The following is a 13,116-nucleotide window of genomic DNA, read 5'->3' as shown; positions in this document are numbered from 1 at the left end:
TCTGGGTTTACAGTGAATGTATGGGCGTGGTTGCAAATCAAATGCTGTTGCTTCTTTAGGAGATCCTATCTGCGTGCTGGGCATACGACCTGAGAGAGAGGCCCACGTTCACCCAGCTGGCCGACATGCTGGAGAAGCTGCCTAAACTCAATCGCCGGCTGTCCCACCCCGGGCACTTCTGGAAGTCCGCAGAGTACGTATCTGAGAAACAAAGCTGTGTCTTTTTTAATGTCGATTTGGCCTTTTTTAACATATATTTAGAGGAATACAGACATCCCACCCGAGATTGAGGTTTGGGCCTTAGTTTGTGGTGCGTGGTAAAGGCTTAAATTGCGTGACTCTCACTCCCAAGGGGTGAGACTTGGCAGCCCAAGTCTCTCTGTGTGTGTGTGTGTGTGTGTGTGTGTGTGTGCGCGCCTTTGGATTTGAAAGAGATTTGGAAGCTCTAATTGGGTGGCGGAGTGGTGGGTGGGCTGAGTTTAGCGAAAGGACCATATTCACAGAGGTTTCCCTCTTTTGCATTGTTTGTTGTGAATGTTTATACTAGGATGGATTTTAATAACTACAACACACACAACTAGTTCTTTACAGATAATTGAATGCAAATCTCACACACATTATTTTTTAACACATACTTTTGCATCTGCCCTCTATTTGTGATTTGCACTTTCTGTCCTCTTTGCCTTTCAGTTAAACTCGTGAGGTACTTACAAATTGATCCTCCGTTGCCAACTGATTTCATTCAATGCATGAAATCATGAAGTGTGCAGTGCCATTATAACGGCTTAGGAGGCATATTAGCTGAGTCAGCTACTACAAAGTGGTCCAAAAGAGGCCTTATTACTGATGCTGAAACGGATGTGAAAATAAATAAATAATAGGTAATACACAAAATACTTAACTTTAACTTTGATAGTGCAGCAACTTTTTCCATCTAGGGCTGCTCACTCAGACAATTGGTTGGTTTGGTCTTAATCAATCAAGCATTGTCAAGTAACCAATTCTATTTCATTTTGATATTTTATTCTTTGTTATTTTGTTTGTTTTATTATTATTGTATTATTATATGCATGATTGCATATAAAACAAATCACATTTTACAGATGTGTCAGTCACCAATCAAATGAATTAGTCATCAAAAGCTTTGGCTTTTAGTTGACTAAGAATTTCTTTAGTCAATCAAGTACAGTATTAATCCCATGTTGAAGGTTATTATGTATCTACACATAGTACTGCAATTGACTTCTTTTCAAACCTCTCTTTGTGTGAGCTGACCTTTCTTTTCACTAACCGTCTTATGTCTGTTTTCCTTTTGTTCTTTCCCCCTTTCCTTTCTCTCTTCATCTAATCTAGGTTGTAGCAGTCGCTCTGAAACATAAGCAATGCAAAACAAAGCCTGGGTCTGCCTTGCATGCTCCTGAAATCCTTAACTCTTAGAGGGATTGATCAAAGCGTTGCCTCTGCCTGAACTAGACACTTCTTCCACTAATCTGCAGTCTGTTCTTCCATGTCTAACAGTGCGTCTTCTCGTATGGAAGAGAGGACGGGTGGGGGCTGAGGAGGAGGGAACACACCGCTGACCCCCTCTCTCTCCCCTCTACCCTTTGCTCTCCTTCACACTTTGTCTAAGATCTACTTGCCTTTTTGTTGTGTTATCCTTCTGGACTTTTGAGACTTGTGAATAACTGGCTTTTGGTGTCTGCTGAGACTGACTGGTATGCTGTGGTCTCTGCCTGCTGATGATGGCTGCCCTGTCCTTCCTTGGCCTGAACTCACCCACCACCACCACCACCACCACCACCACCTTTCTGTACTGCTGTCGTTATTCCTGCTGGGGCCTCTGACTACATGACACACACACACACACACACACACACACACACACACACACACACACACACACACACACACACACACACTCTCTCTCTTTCTCTCACATCTTCCCTTGTCTTGACACACGTTTCGACAGGCCACTTGATTGATGTTCCTCCTCCAGCTGCCTTCCGACTCCTCCCCATCACTTCTCTTATGGTTGTATGATGGCATGCGCTGAGACGGTCACCTCGCTACCCATGTCTGCCTGGATACAATATGCACTTTGTCTACAGAAGAGGAAAGAAGGGAGAAAAAAGTACAATAGCAAATTGTCACTTTTTGGGTTAACTTTTTTCGGTTTGATAATCATGTTTATCGTGTTTTTGTTTGTTTTAATTATTGAGGACTTAATTCAGCAGTGTTTCTGAGGTTTGGACTGCTTGATATGTGGATGTGTATCCTGTCTTGTTTGAGTAGAATCTGAGTAAAATCACACATGAATGATTGGATACATTTGGAAGAATCAGGATGAATATTATAGCATTCCATTTGACTCTTGGTCTTGGCACAATGTTTGCTTCTATCACAATCCAATGGGAATTAAATAATTTTGGTTATTTATGAATTATGATTGAAGACTTCTTGATAATGGTAGCGGTATCCATCCATTTACATGTCAAAGTGCACCTTATAGTAATACAAATTCTTTAGAAAGATCCTCCTCTCAAAAAGTTGAATAATTTCATTCTATGCGCAAAAAGACTGGCGCAAAAGTGTATCTTCCTAAAACATTACCTCTTGTGCGTGCTTGTGTGTATACATGTTTGTGATTGCTGGCTTCAGTTAGTGTGCTTGTATTTATGTGTTTGTGTGTGCGTGCATGTGCGCGCGAGTGAGTGTACTGTGTTGGACTAATGTGGGGTTGATTTTGTGAAACATTGCTGTAAATGTTGTGTTGCAAATATAATGGTATGTAGTGTAAATACATTATTTAATGTACAGCCAAACTTTCTTTCATATTTGTACAAACATTTTATATGTATTATACATCATGACATTTTTGAATAGGTACTGCTATCCCTATTACAGATGTGTATATATAATATATATACAGTATATATATTTATATTTTTTTCATGTACAAAATCCTGTATAAAGACTGCACATTTTTTTAAATGGGCCAATACATGTTTTTTATGTTATGTAAAAATCCATATTTTTGTATTGCATGTGAGTACCATTCTGTACACGCAGTTTATGTTTTCATCCATGAAAGAAAATAAAAAGAAGCTTGTCATGTTATGTTGGTGTAGTGTAGAATTTGTCACTTATGATTTAGAGTTGACATTGAATGTGGAGATTCATAACAACAGCCATGAAGGAGCAGATTCAGGTATGCTTCCATTGATCATGTTGCTTTATTGTGAATAAACATTGAGTCCTCTCTTATACTGTACAAGACACTACATGACATTATGTTGGCTACATTCAGAAAATTATTGACTTGTTTACTTTATTTGGAAAAATCAAATAACAAGTTTCACATTTCTTGTACAAAATCTTTAGTGCTATTCCCAAGATTATTATTTTTTTTACCCCCCCCCCCCCCCCCCCATTGTCCCGTGGAGTCCTTAGTCTTCAACCGCTTATCCGGAATCGGGTCGCAGGGGTTCCAACAGAGATTTCCAGACATTTCTCACTTAGTCACTTCTCATCGGGAGAGCTCGGCCACCCGTCTCAGAAAACTCATTTGGGCTGCTTGTATCCGCAATCCTATTCTTTCGGTCATGACCCACACTTCATGACCATAGGTGAGAGTAGGAACGAAGATTGCTCTGTATATCGACACTAGAGCTTTGCCTTCTGGCTCGTCTCTCTTTCCATCACAATAGTGCGGTACTGCAATACCGCTCCTGCTTCTCCGAACCCCCGGCTGATCTCCTGCTCCCATTCTCCCCTCACTCGTGCACTCTACCACTCCCACATTATGTAATATAATATATATTGAGTTTAAATATCTATAAATATACAAAATTATTACACTGCATATTGTAGTGAATGGAAAGATGCACATTATTACCGGTAGTAAAGGTGAGATACATGGGTACTTGACTAAATACTGCACTCTACTGGCCAGTGACACAACCGTTTCCTAGGCATTATTACTCCAGGTGATTTATTTCCCAAGTTAAGCCTAAAACAAATGTGAGCCAAGTAAATTATGTTTGTTATTTAGACCCAAAACATAGCTTATTAGTTCTGTTTCAGAACTGTGAAGCTTGTAGGCCTATTCACCTTTGTGTTGAGGCACCTGCATGTGTGCGTCTATTTTGTCCAGAAAGCCCCTGGAATAATCATAAGAATCACTGACAACGTTATATTTGAAGTGTGGCTTTGACCGTTACTGCACGAAAGCTGAATTGATTGTGCGTACTGATGTTTGTCCCACAGAGAAGAAAGGAGCTTGTTTCCTGGGGCTGTACTGACTGTACTCTGACCAAAAGCTATTTGACTCCATGCAGCTGGTACAAGACCACATGATCACCATCTGAAGAGGGTTGTTGCGCCGAACAGTAAGTCACAAAATGCTCTTGCTTGCTCTCTTTCTCACTCTCTTTCAGAAACCTGCATGGCAAAGGACATCAAAGGAAAGGAGGTGGCAATGTGTTTTCCCCGTGTAAATACATCAAAAGAGTCACTTCAATTAATATGTGTCATTGCCATAATGGTGCACTCAAACAGTATTATGTCCTAGTAACCTACAATAAATTCATACTATGTCACTACTATAATATAGTAGCATACAGTATGTTATGCTGTATGCTAGCACCATCGCCAAAGTACTGGCTGTTAATACCAGGTCATAAAAATCAAAAATGTATCTTACTCATTTAATATTTTTTTTACAGTTTTTGAGGTCTAGAAATACTAGTAGCAATACATGCAAGTTATTTGATAAATCGTCTCACCTTTAGTTAGATTATAATCTGTTAACAGTGGGCAACACACAGTAAAAGCCTCAGCATTCATTTATCCATTTGTAACTCAGAGAGTGTACCAATGGTAATAAGGGGTCCAATTGTACAGTCAAGGTTAAATTGACACTGAGCATATTACTGCAGAGAGGGAGAGAGGTAGAGGGAGAGGTAGAGAGAGAGAGAGAGAGAGAGAGAGGTAGAGAGAGAGAGAGAGAGAGAGAGGTAGAGAGAGGGGGAGAGAGAGAGAGAGAGGAGAGAGAGAGGGGGAGAGAGAGAGAGAGAGAGAGAGAGAGAGAGAGAGGTAGAGAGAGAGAGGTAGAGAGAGGTAGAGGTAGAGAGAGAGAGAGAGAGAGAGGTAGAGAGAGAGAGAGAGAGAGAGAGAGAGAGAGAAAGCACTGCCACAACTGTGTCAGCAATCAGTTCAGCTTTAATGGATCCAGAGTCTCCAGTGGCATCATGGGAAATGAGGCAGTAATGCCTCAGGTACTTAAACCGAAAGAACGAAAGGGGTGAGGACACCACACACACACACACACTTTCACAAGCACCATTATGTTACCTAGAATAGGATTTTCATGAGAAACTAAAATGACTTCCTGGGTCATTTCTTTTTTTAGACCCTTTGTCACTTCCTGTGTAGGTTATCTTTTGCGTCGAGAGAGAGAGAGAGAGAGAGAGAGAGAGAGGCCTTTATCCAAAATTACAACTGCAGAAGAGCATCAAGGACAGGGCAATGAAATGAGCAATACTCTCTTAATGTGGGTGTTAACTGGGAGCAGGTACACATTGGTGGGTGATCCTTTGAGAAAATGAAATGAAAACATCTTGTGTCCTTCAAATCCAAATTTCCCCTCCAAATAGTACACAATGTTAAATGTTGTGTGTGTGTGTGTGTGTGTGTGTGTGTGTGTGTGTGTGTGTGGGGGTGTGTGTGTGTGTGTGTGTGTGTGTGTGTGTGTGTGTGTGTGTGTGTGTGTGTGTGTGTGTGTGTGTGTGTGTTTGCAACGTTTCGACCTACAAGGTCTTCATCAGGCAAAATCGTCATCTGTAACCACTGCTGGCTCCTTATGGGAGACCGACAGGCGACATGGTCGCTCCTTCCTGTCAGTAGCCATTACATTCTGTTCTGCCCTTGAATCAATGACTGGCTGCTCGCTCACTCTCTCTCTCTCTCTCTCTCTCTCTCTCTCTCTCTGTTACTCATGGACTACTGGGAGGTACACAAATAATCAGGGCTGCTCAGGGTAACTGCTGTTAATGTCTCAGTCTGTAGTATAGTGCTCACTTCATTCACTGTTCATATTGATCCATGTTAACCTAGGCTGTTCATAAAGTCTACTATAAATCCGTCTTGTGTGTGCACGCATCGTCGAGGACTCGAGGGAGTCCTCTGTGTCAAGTCGATAACCTCTGATATGTCCATATAGGCACAATTTAGATCCGGTTGTCCAGAACCGCCGATCCGACCGATATGCACATAGGTCTATATAGGGTCATCATGCCCACATATGAGACCCGATCGACTTCATAATCGAACCTGAGGGAGAGATGTGCTAAGCGGGAAGTCTGTAGGTTCAGTGTAAAACAATGTTGTTGAAATCCCTATACTGTATAATGTAATACCTTGAGGTCATGAAGACTCCGCATATAGACTGACCTGGTAGCATACGGTAGTACATATATGAGCATACCTGATAAGGAACTCCATATGCGGGCATAAAAGGGACGCAGACAGACAGATACAGAAATCTCCATATACGGGCATAAAAGGGACACAGATGATGTGTACACTGGGTAATGTTGTAAGGGGGATGGGGGGGGGCAATGCCCATTTTACTGATACATGATACTTTAGGTTTACTTTAGCCTATATTTTTTTATAAAATCACATTCATGTGAAGTCTTATCATCAGTCATACATCACATTCTGTGCTCAGCCAATCAGCTGAGCTCATTCTGTGCTCAGCCAATCAGCTGAGCTCATTCCGTGCTCATACGGACATACACACAAAGCTGTGCATAGGAGCGCCGCTCAATAATAATATCCATATGGATCTGAAAATGCTTTGTACCAATAGTGAATATCTTTCACAATAGTTCTAATAAATATCAGATGTACAAGCTTGCAGCGCAGTACGAAGTGACACGCTGTCCACTTTGAGTTTGTATATCTGATATTTTATTGTTCTAAACCACTGTCTAAATCCTCATGTAGCTATTTAGCTAATATCTATGCTTCCCGGTCTTTATTGGTTAAGAGAGTTTTTGTTATTTTCACAGATGTACATGGTTGATACTTGATTTCACAAATGTACACTGTCAGATGTACATTTGACTCATGTACTGTGCATTGGTTTTATTTTTATTCTTTGTGAAGCACTTTGTAACATTGTTTTTCGAAAGGTGCTATATAAATAAAGGTTTATCATTATTATGATCTTCAACTTTTACACTCAAATTAACAGTTGATATCCCATTCTTACACTGTCAGCAATTTACTGTGCCTGTTGTAGCGTACATACTGTAAGTAACAGCTGCCTGCGTAATCCAACAGCTACACCACATTTATTTTTGGTTTATAAAAGCCAAAGAAGGAAGTGTGAAAAGGAACAGGAAATATATGTGTAAGGGCAAGGGCTACTTGATCTGCAGTCACAACTCCACACTCCCTGATTTGTTGTATCTCAGTCACACTGTTCCAGCTGATTCTTCGTTCATCTTTAAACAAACAACATTGTTGGATCTATACTAAAGTCATAAGCAGTGTAAGTGATTCTTTTTTAAATATATTATATATCTAGAGTGTGTGTGTGTGTGTGTGTGTGTGTGTGTGTGTGTGTAATATGCACATATATGCTACAATACATACAGTAATATGTCTTTTACATATACTGTAATTTAAGGCATCAGTATCATAGTATTCAACAACTTTTAGTGCCATCCATTCCATTTAAGTACTTTTAAAGAGATGGAATATATTACTGGAGGTAATCGTATGATGGTGTGAGAAGTGATTCAAACAATGAAACCCCCGTGGGATTTACACAGAGCACATAACAGGAAGTTGTTTTTAGACACACTTTTTAAAAGATTCAGCCATCAAATGTGGATTGTTTTCTTTCTCTTCTTAGGTAACCGTAAAAGGTACCAACATGAAAGCCTATAACATCCTCCTGCTTCTGTGCTGGATTGAATTCATGGGAACTGCATTATCCGGAACTGAACCTACCGTGGCAACTTCTACCACTGCCTTTACCACTGATGAGCATGCCAGTTTGGATCCTGGCGATGGGTCATCGTCAGATGATGTATCTGTGACAATGACAGTAAACAGTGTCCAACCTACAGTTGCGCAACGAGATGAGTCAACGCTATTATCCACTATTCCGATTTCTGAACTAGCAACGTCAGCTACTTCTAATGAGCCCATTAGAGATGCGTCTGAACCCAGCGGCATTCCTCACACTGACACATCGACAACCGCTCCTCTGTCTCCCGCCAGCAGCAGTGCACTGCCTTCGGCCAACACTCAGCCTGCCCCCAGCAGGCCTGCAGATGACTGCCTGTTTGCCAGGAAGACGGGCCTCATAATGGTGATGGTGACTGGTGGTCTCATTTTAGCCTGTACTATTCTGCTGCTCACCACGGTGTTATTGGCCTGCAGGTTGTGTCAGGTGAGGAGACATGACCAAGGAAGCGACGCTGAACTGATCAGCAACTCTGACTACTGGATGGGCACTGCCCAGAGGAATCGTTGCCGATCCGAGACGGGGGGCGTAGAGACGGGTGTGCTGATGAGCCCACTCAGCCAAGAGCAGGTGAAGAGTGGCAGTACAGCTAAGAAGCCGGAGACGGGGAAATTAGACGTGCAGGTGATAAAAGAGTTGGAGGCAGCGAGGGACAAGAAGAAGGCCGCAGCCACGCCTGACCAGGCTCCGGCAGCAGGTGGAATGGAGGAGCAGACATCTGGCACTGGGAATTCATCCTCCTCCAAGAAGACTGTGGATGCTGCTCACCCTCCTACTGCTACAACTAACACTGTAGGATCCTCTCATTCTGAAAATGAAACAACAAGTGCAGCTGTAGTGAAGGTGTAAAGCCACAATCTTTTACATTGACAACCTTTTACCCAATCCACCCCCTGCCCACCACACACCACACACACACACACACACACACACACACACACACACACACACACACACACACACACACACACACACACACACACACACACACACACACACACACTCTTACTGTAGCATCCTTGGTTTTGCTTTTGCATAGCAGAGTTGGCTTCTAAAACAATTGCTCTGTTGCAATTTGCTTTTTATTACAGTGCCACTAAACCTGTAACAAAGTTAATATTTGTTAGAGATGAATATATTGTTTCCTCTACCATATGTTTTTGTGTTATTTAAAGTGGAATATATATAATTTGTAAATGTCATGACTCATGTCACATGTTTCTGATTTTTAGTCTACACAAGAAAACAGACCTAACTCAGTAGTTTTTATTGGATCTTCAAACCTTAGTGCATGTGTGTGAGCATGGATGTGTGTGAGTGAATGTGCGTGAATATATCAGTGATGTGGTAATTGGTAAGCAGAGAATGTCTGCCTGCTGCTTCTGAAAGAAAGCTCTCTTTCTCTTAAGCAGTTGGGCCAAATGTGAAAAGGCCGATGAAAACCTGTTCGTACATCACTCCTATGCTTCTGGGGCATTTATTCATTTATATGGTGATAAATATATACCGTTCATCTGCATGTTCATATGAGTCATGCAGTTGACATCATCGTCATCACCTGTGGTAATTTAAAACAATGTTGGACTTGCTATACAGAGCACAGAAGAGCATAGAAGATGGCCAGGTAGCTGTACTGTACAACCCTAGGTTGTACCACGTTCAACATCTCTTTAATATCGGAGCCCGAGATTGAAAGACATTGCTTATCTCCTCTCACACGTGGCAATTCTCAATCTCAACTTAGAAACAATTTCAGATGATGGGGATGTTGCAGAAACGTACCTATAATAACACACAGAACACAGAGTACCAGCAAAACTACAACATGTACTGTATGGTATACATTTGAAAATGACAAGTGAGAACCCTCCTCTGTAATGCTTGTAAACCTGCAGGATTAATGTGTGGCAGTTTCCCCCTTTCCTCATCAGTAGCACAGGGACCTCTCCACTCAGCACTGCATCATTCTGCCTCCCCCGCCTACTTTGCCTATCCCATCACACACACACCGCGCACGCACGCACGCACGCACGCACGCACGCACGCACGCACGCACGCACGCACGCACGCACGCACGCACGCACGCACGCACGCACGCACCACACACACACACACACACACACACACACACACACACACACACACACACACACACACACACATATATCCTTACACCACCCCTGCACACTGCACAGTAGTGAGAGTCCAGAGTCTGCAGTGTCTGCTCAAGCTTCATATTTGCCATGTCCATTATCAGATGCTGAGCCACAGCAGAAAGGAAAAAAGCTGAAGATTACAAATTGAGAGAGAGGGTTGAATTCCTTTTGCGAGAGAGGAAAATGCACCTTCAGTAGCACGGCAGCAGCTCCAGAGCTTCAAAAAGAGACAAAAGGAGAGTGGGAACCGGAGCTGAACAGCAAATAGGAGGACAAGAGAAGAGTGACTGGAATGAAAAGATGAAAAGGTATGTGCTAAATGAATCTAAAACAAAGCAGCCCTTTAGCTATAGAATATACTCGGTCCACAGCGATCTAGCTTGCAGAATGCAATTTCATTGTCTTTTCTTGCCTTATTGGAACCTGCAAATGTGCTCCGGCATCCCTAAAGTCATTAAGGAAACTCTTTTATTGAGCTTTGTCCCCCTGTTACTAGGCGAGTAGGACCACACTGACAACCAGTGGCAATCGAGCATTCTTTGCGCAGGGGAATAACCACCGCAGGGAATTGTCTGGTGATGATGATAGAATAGAATGCAATATTTTGTCTCACACAAATAATGTAAAAAGTTATGTGACTGCAAGGCAACGTCACCTCTCTACTGTGCACTTGCCTGCATAATTAATTGTACACGATGCTACCTAAATGTATTGTATGTATGCATTGTATTACCACACAATGCATTGATGCATATAGTGTGTGTGTGTGTGTGTGTGTGTGTGTGTGTGTGTGTGTGTGTGTGTGTGTGTGTGTGTGTGTGTGTGTGTGTGTGTGTGTGTGTGTGTGTGTGTGTGTGTGTGTGTGTGTGTGTGTGTGTGTGTTTCATTCAGCACAGCTCTCTGCAGTATGTCAGCCACTGCTGTAGTCTGTAGATTAGACACCCCTGAAAATGCACCCATTTCACTTTTATCCTTCACATATGGGCAGGCAGGGCAGCCATAGTTGAGTGGGTAGAGAAGCCATCTGGGAATCTGAAGGTTGCCAATTCGACCCTCAGCTTGCCCAGTCTATGTGTTAACGTGTCCCTGAGCATTTAACCCCTAACTGCTCCCCGGGCGCTGTTAAATATAGTTGCCCACTGCTCCCAATAGTTAGCAGAGGATGAATTTCAGGTATAGGCAGATGTACTTGACAAAAATGCATGCAATACATACATGGACAATCACACTGTCCAATGTTGATACAAAGTAAACTAATTTAAACCACATTTCTAATATGTCCTTGGTCTTTATATTTTCTGCTAGCAGACACGTGTTCCTGAAGCACTCCACTACAGAGGTCCTCCTGGGACTACTTGCCTTACTGCTGCTGGGTGCGCATGTCACGGTGCCGTGCCCCTCCGTTTGCTCCTGTAGCCCCGGCGACAGGGAGGTGGACTGCTCTTGGAAGGGTCTAAAACAGCTCCCTGATGGCTTACTGCACAACCTCCGCTCCCTCAACTTGTCCCACAATCGCCTGCATAACCTTGATGGACAGCTCTCGGTTTACGCCCACCTCCGCAAGCTTGATTTGTCTCACAATCGGCTGGGCCATGTACCAACTGGCCTGCCCCGCTCCCTGTGGCAGCTACACGCCGCCGGCAACCGCATCCAGGTGCTGGACAAGAACGACACTGCCTACCAGTGGAACCTGCGTATCCTGGACCTGTCCAACAACAAATTGGAGCGGGCTGTCTTCATCAACAACACTCTGATCAAGCTGCGTGTGCTCGACCTCAGCCACAACACCTTTTGGACTGTGCCCACCAACATGCCCATGTACCTGGATATGGTGGACTTGTCCCATAACACCCTAGTACAGGTGCTTCCGGGCTCTCTAGAGCGGCTACCCCAGCTCAGTCACTTCTATTTACATGCAAACCGCTTTTCCACACTGCCACTCGGAGCATTCGACAAACTGACCGGGCTTAGAGTCATCACCTTGGGGGACAACCCCTGGGCCTGTCACCTGCATGCCAACATGACCGACTTGCTCTACTGGATCCATCATACTCCAGCCCGCGTACTGGGCTGCCCCTGCCACACTAAGCCTGTCTGTGGAGAGACACGCACTGGCAGGACTGGAGGTTGGCACTTTGCTTCCTACAACCTCCCTCCCCTGGCAGCCAATGCTCTGGACCTGAGCTCTGCACCCCCAGACACGGACCCCACTTTCTGGTGGTATATTTCTGGGTCTCCCAGGCTGAGCACACATAACGTCATCAGGGAGAGTTCAAACACACAACACCACCACCCATCCACATCCACCCCCCTCAGCTACTCCACCCTGCCCCGAAGCACCGATGACAGAGACCTGTCCACTGCTGTCAGCCCATCTAGCATTGACCCTGTGTTCTTAACCTTCATCACAGTCAAACCACTGACCACTGACACCTCATCCTCTGCTGACACAACCTCCAGCACTGCCACTACTGCCACAAGTCAAGCCACAGCCCCTCTCAGCACAAAGAGAACAACCACTCTCCGCACGAGGAGCGTTCGGAGGCCCAACCAGTCCTTTCCCAGTGGTGCTCATAATTCCAGCCCAGCTCTCATTAACTTATCTGTACTGTATTTAACTGAGAACCTTTGGTTCCTGTGTCTGGCTCTGCAACAAGTCCTGTAAAAGATACATTAGTGTACATTGACGCTTGGCACTAACCAAGCCTGAAAGTTAAGTGAGAGCACAAGTGTAAACGGAAGACTGTTGATATACGGAGGCTCTGTGTTCGTCAACCATGACCAGTACTGTATTTCCGATAATGTGAATAGTTAAAACAAACATAACTATAGTCTATCATATCTTCATCTTGACAGTAAGAATACATTTCTATATACACCAGAAAAAGACAGTTATTCTAACACAGACCTTCAGTCGAC

At 43.6% G+C, this 13,116-nt stretch overlaps 2 protein-coding genes across 2 annotated transcripts in view; both read left to right on the top strand.

The window, feature by feature from the left end:
• ksr1a (kinase suppressor of ras 1a) overlaps positions 1–3,089 on the top strand; it is a 43,914-nt gene extending 40,825 nt beyond the window's left edge. The window contains exons 20-21 of the mRNA XM_079507244.1: positions 60–193; positions 1,970–3,089. Coding sequence (XP_079363370.1) covers positions 60–193; positions 1,970–1,982 — 147 coding nt within the window. The 3' untranslated portion in view covers positions 1,983–3,089. The remainder of the gene's footprint in view (positions 1–59; positions 194–1,969) is intronic.
• An 8,384-nt stretch (positions 3,090–11,473) lies between these two features.
• LOC306928782 (oligodendrocyte-myelin glycoprotein-like) lies at positions 11,474–12,862 on the top strand (the record flags this gene model as incomplete). The annotated part of the gene is made up of 1 exon (XM_079509055.1): positions 11,474–12,862. The coding sequence occupies one exon, from the start codon at positions 11,474–11,476 to the stop codon at positions 12,860–12,862; it is 1,389 nt and encodes a 462-aa protein (XP_079365181.1).
• Positions 12,863–13,116: the final 254 nt, after the last annotated feature.

The sequence above is a fragment of the Electrona antarctica genome (assembly GCF_951216825.1).
Source record: "Electrona antarctica genome assembly, chromosome: 8".
NCBI classification, from domain to species: Eukaryota; Metazoa; Chordata; class Actinopteri; order Myctophiformes; family Myctophidae; genus Electrona; species Electrona antarctica.
Note: the sequence above shows the minus strand (reverse complement) of the source record. Positions and strands in the feature narration are given on the sequence as shown.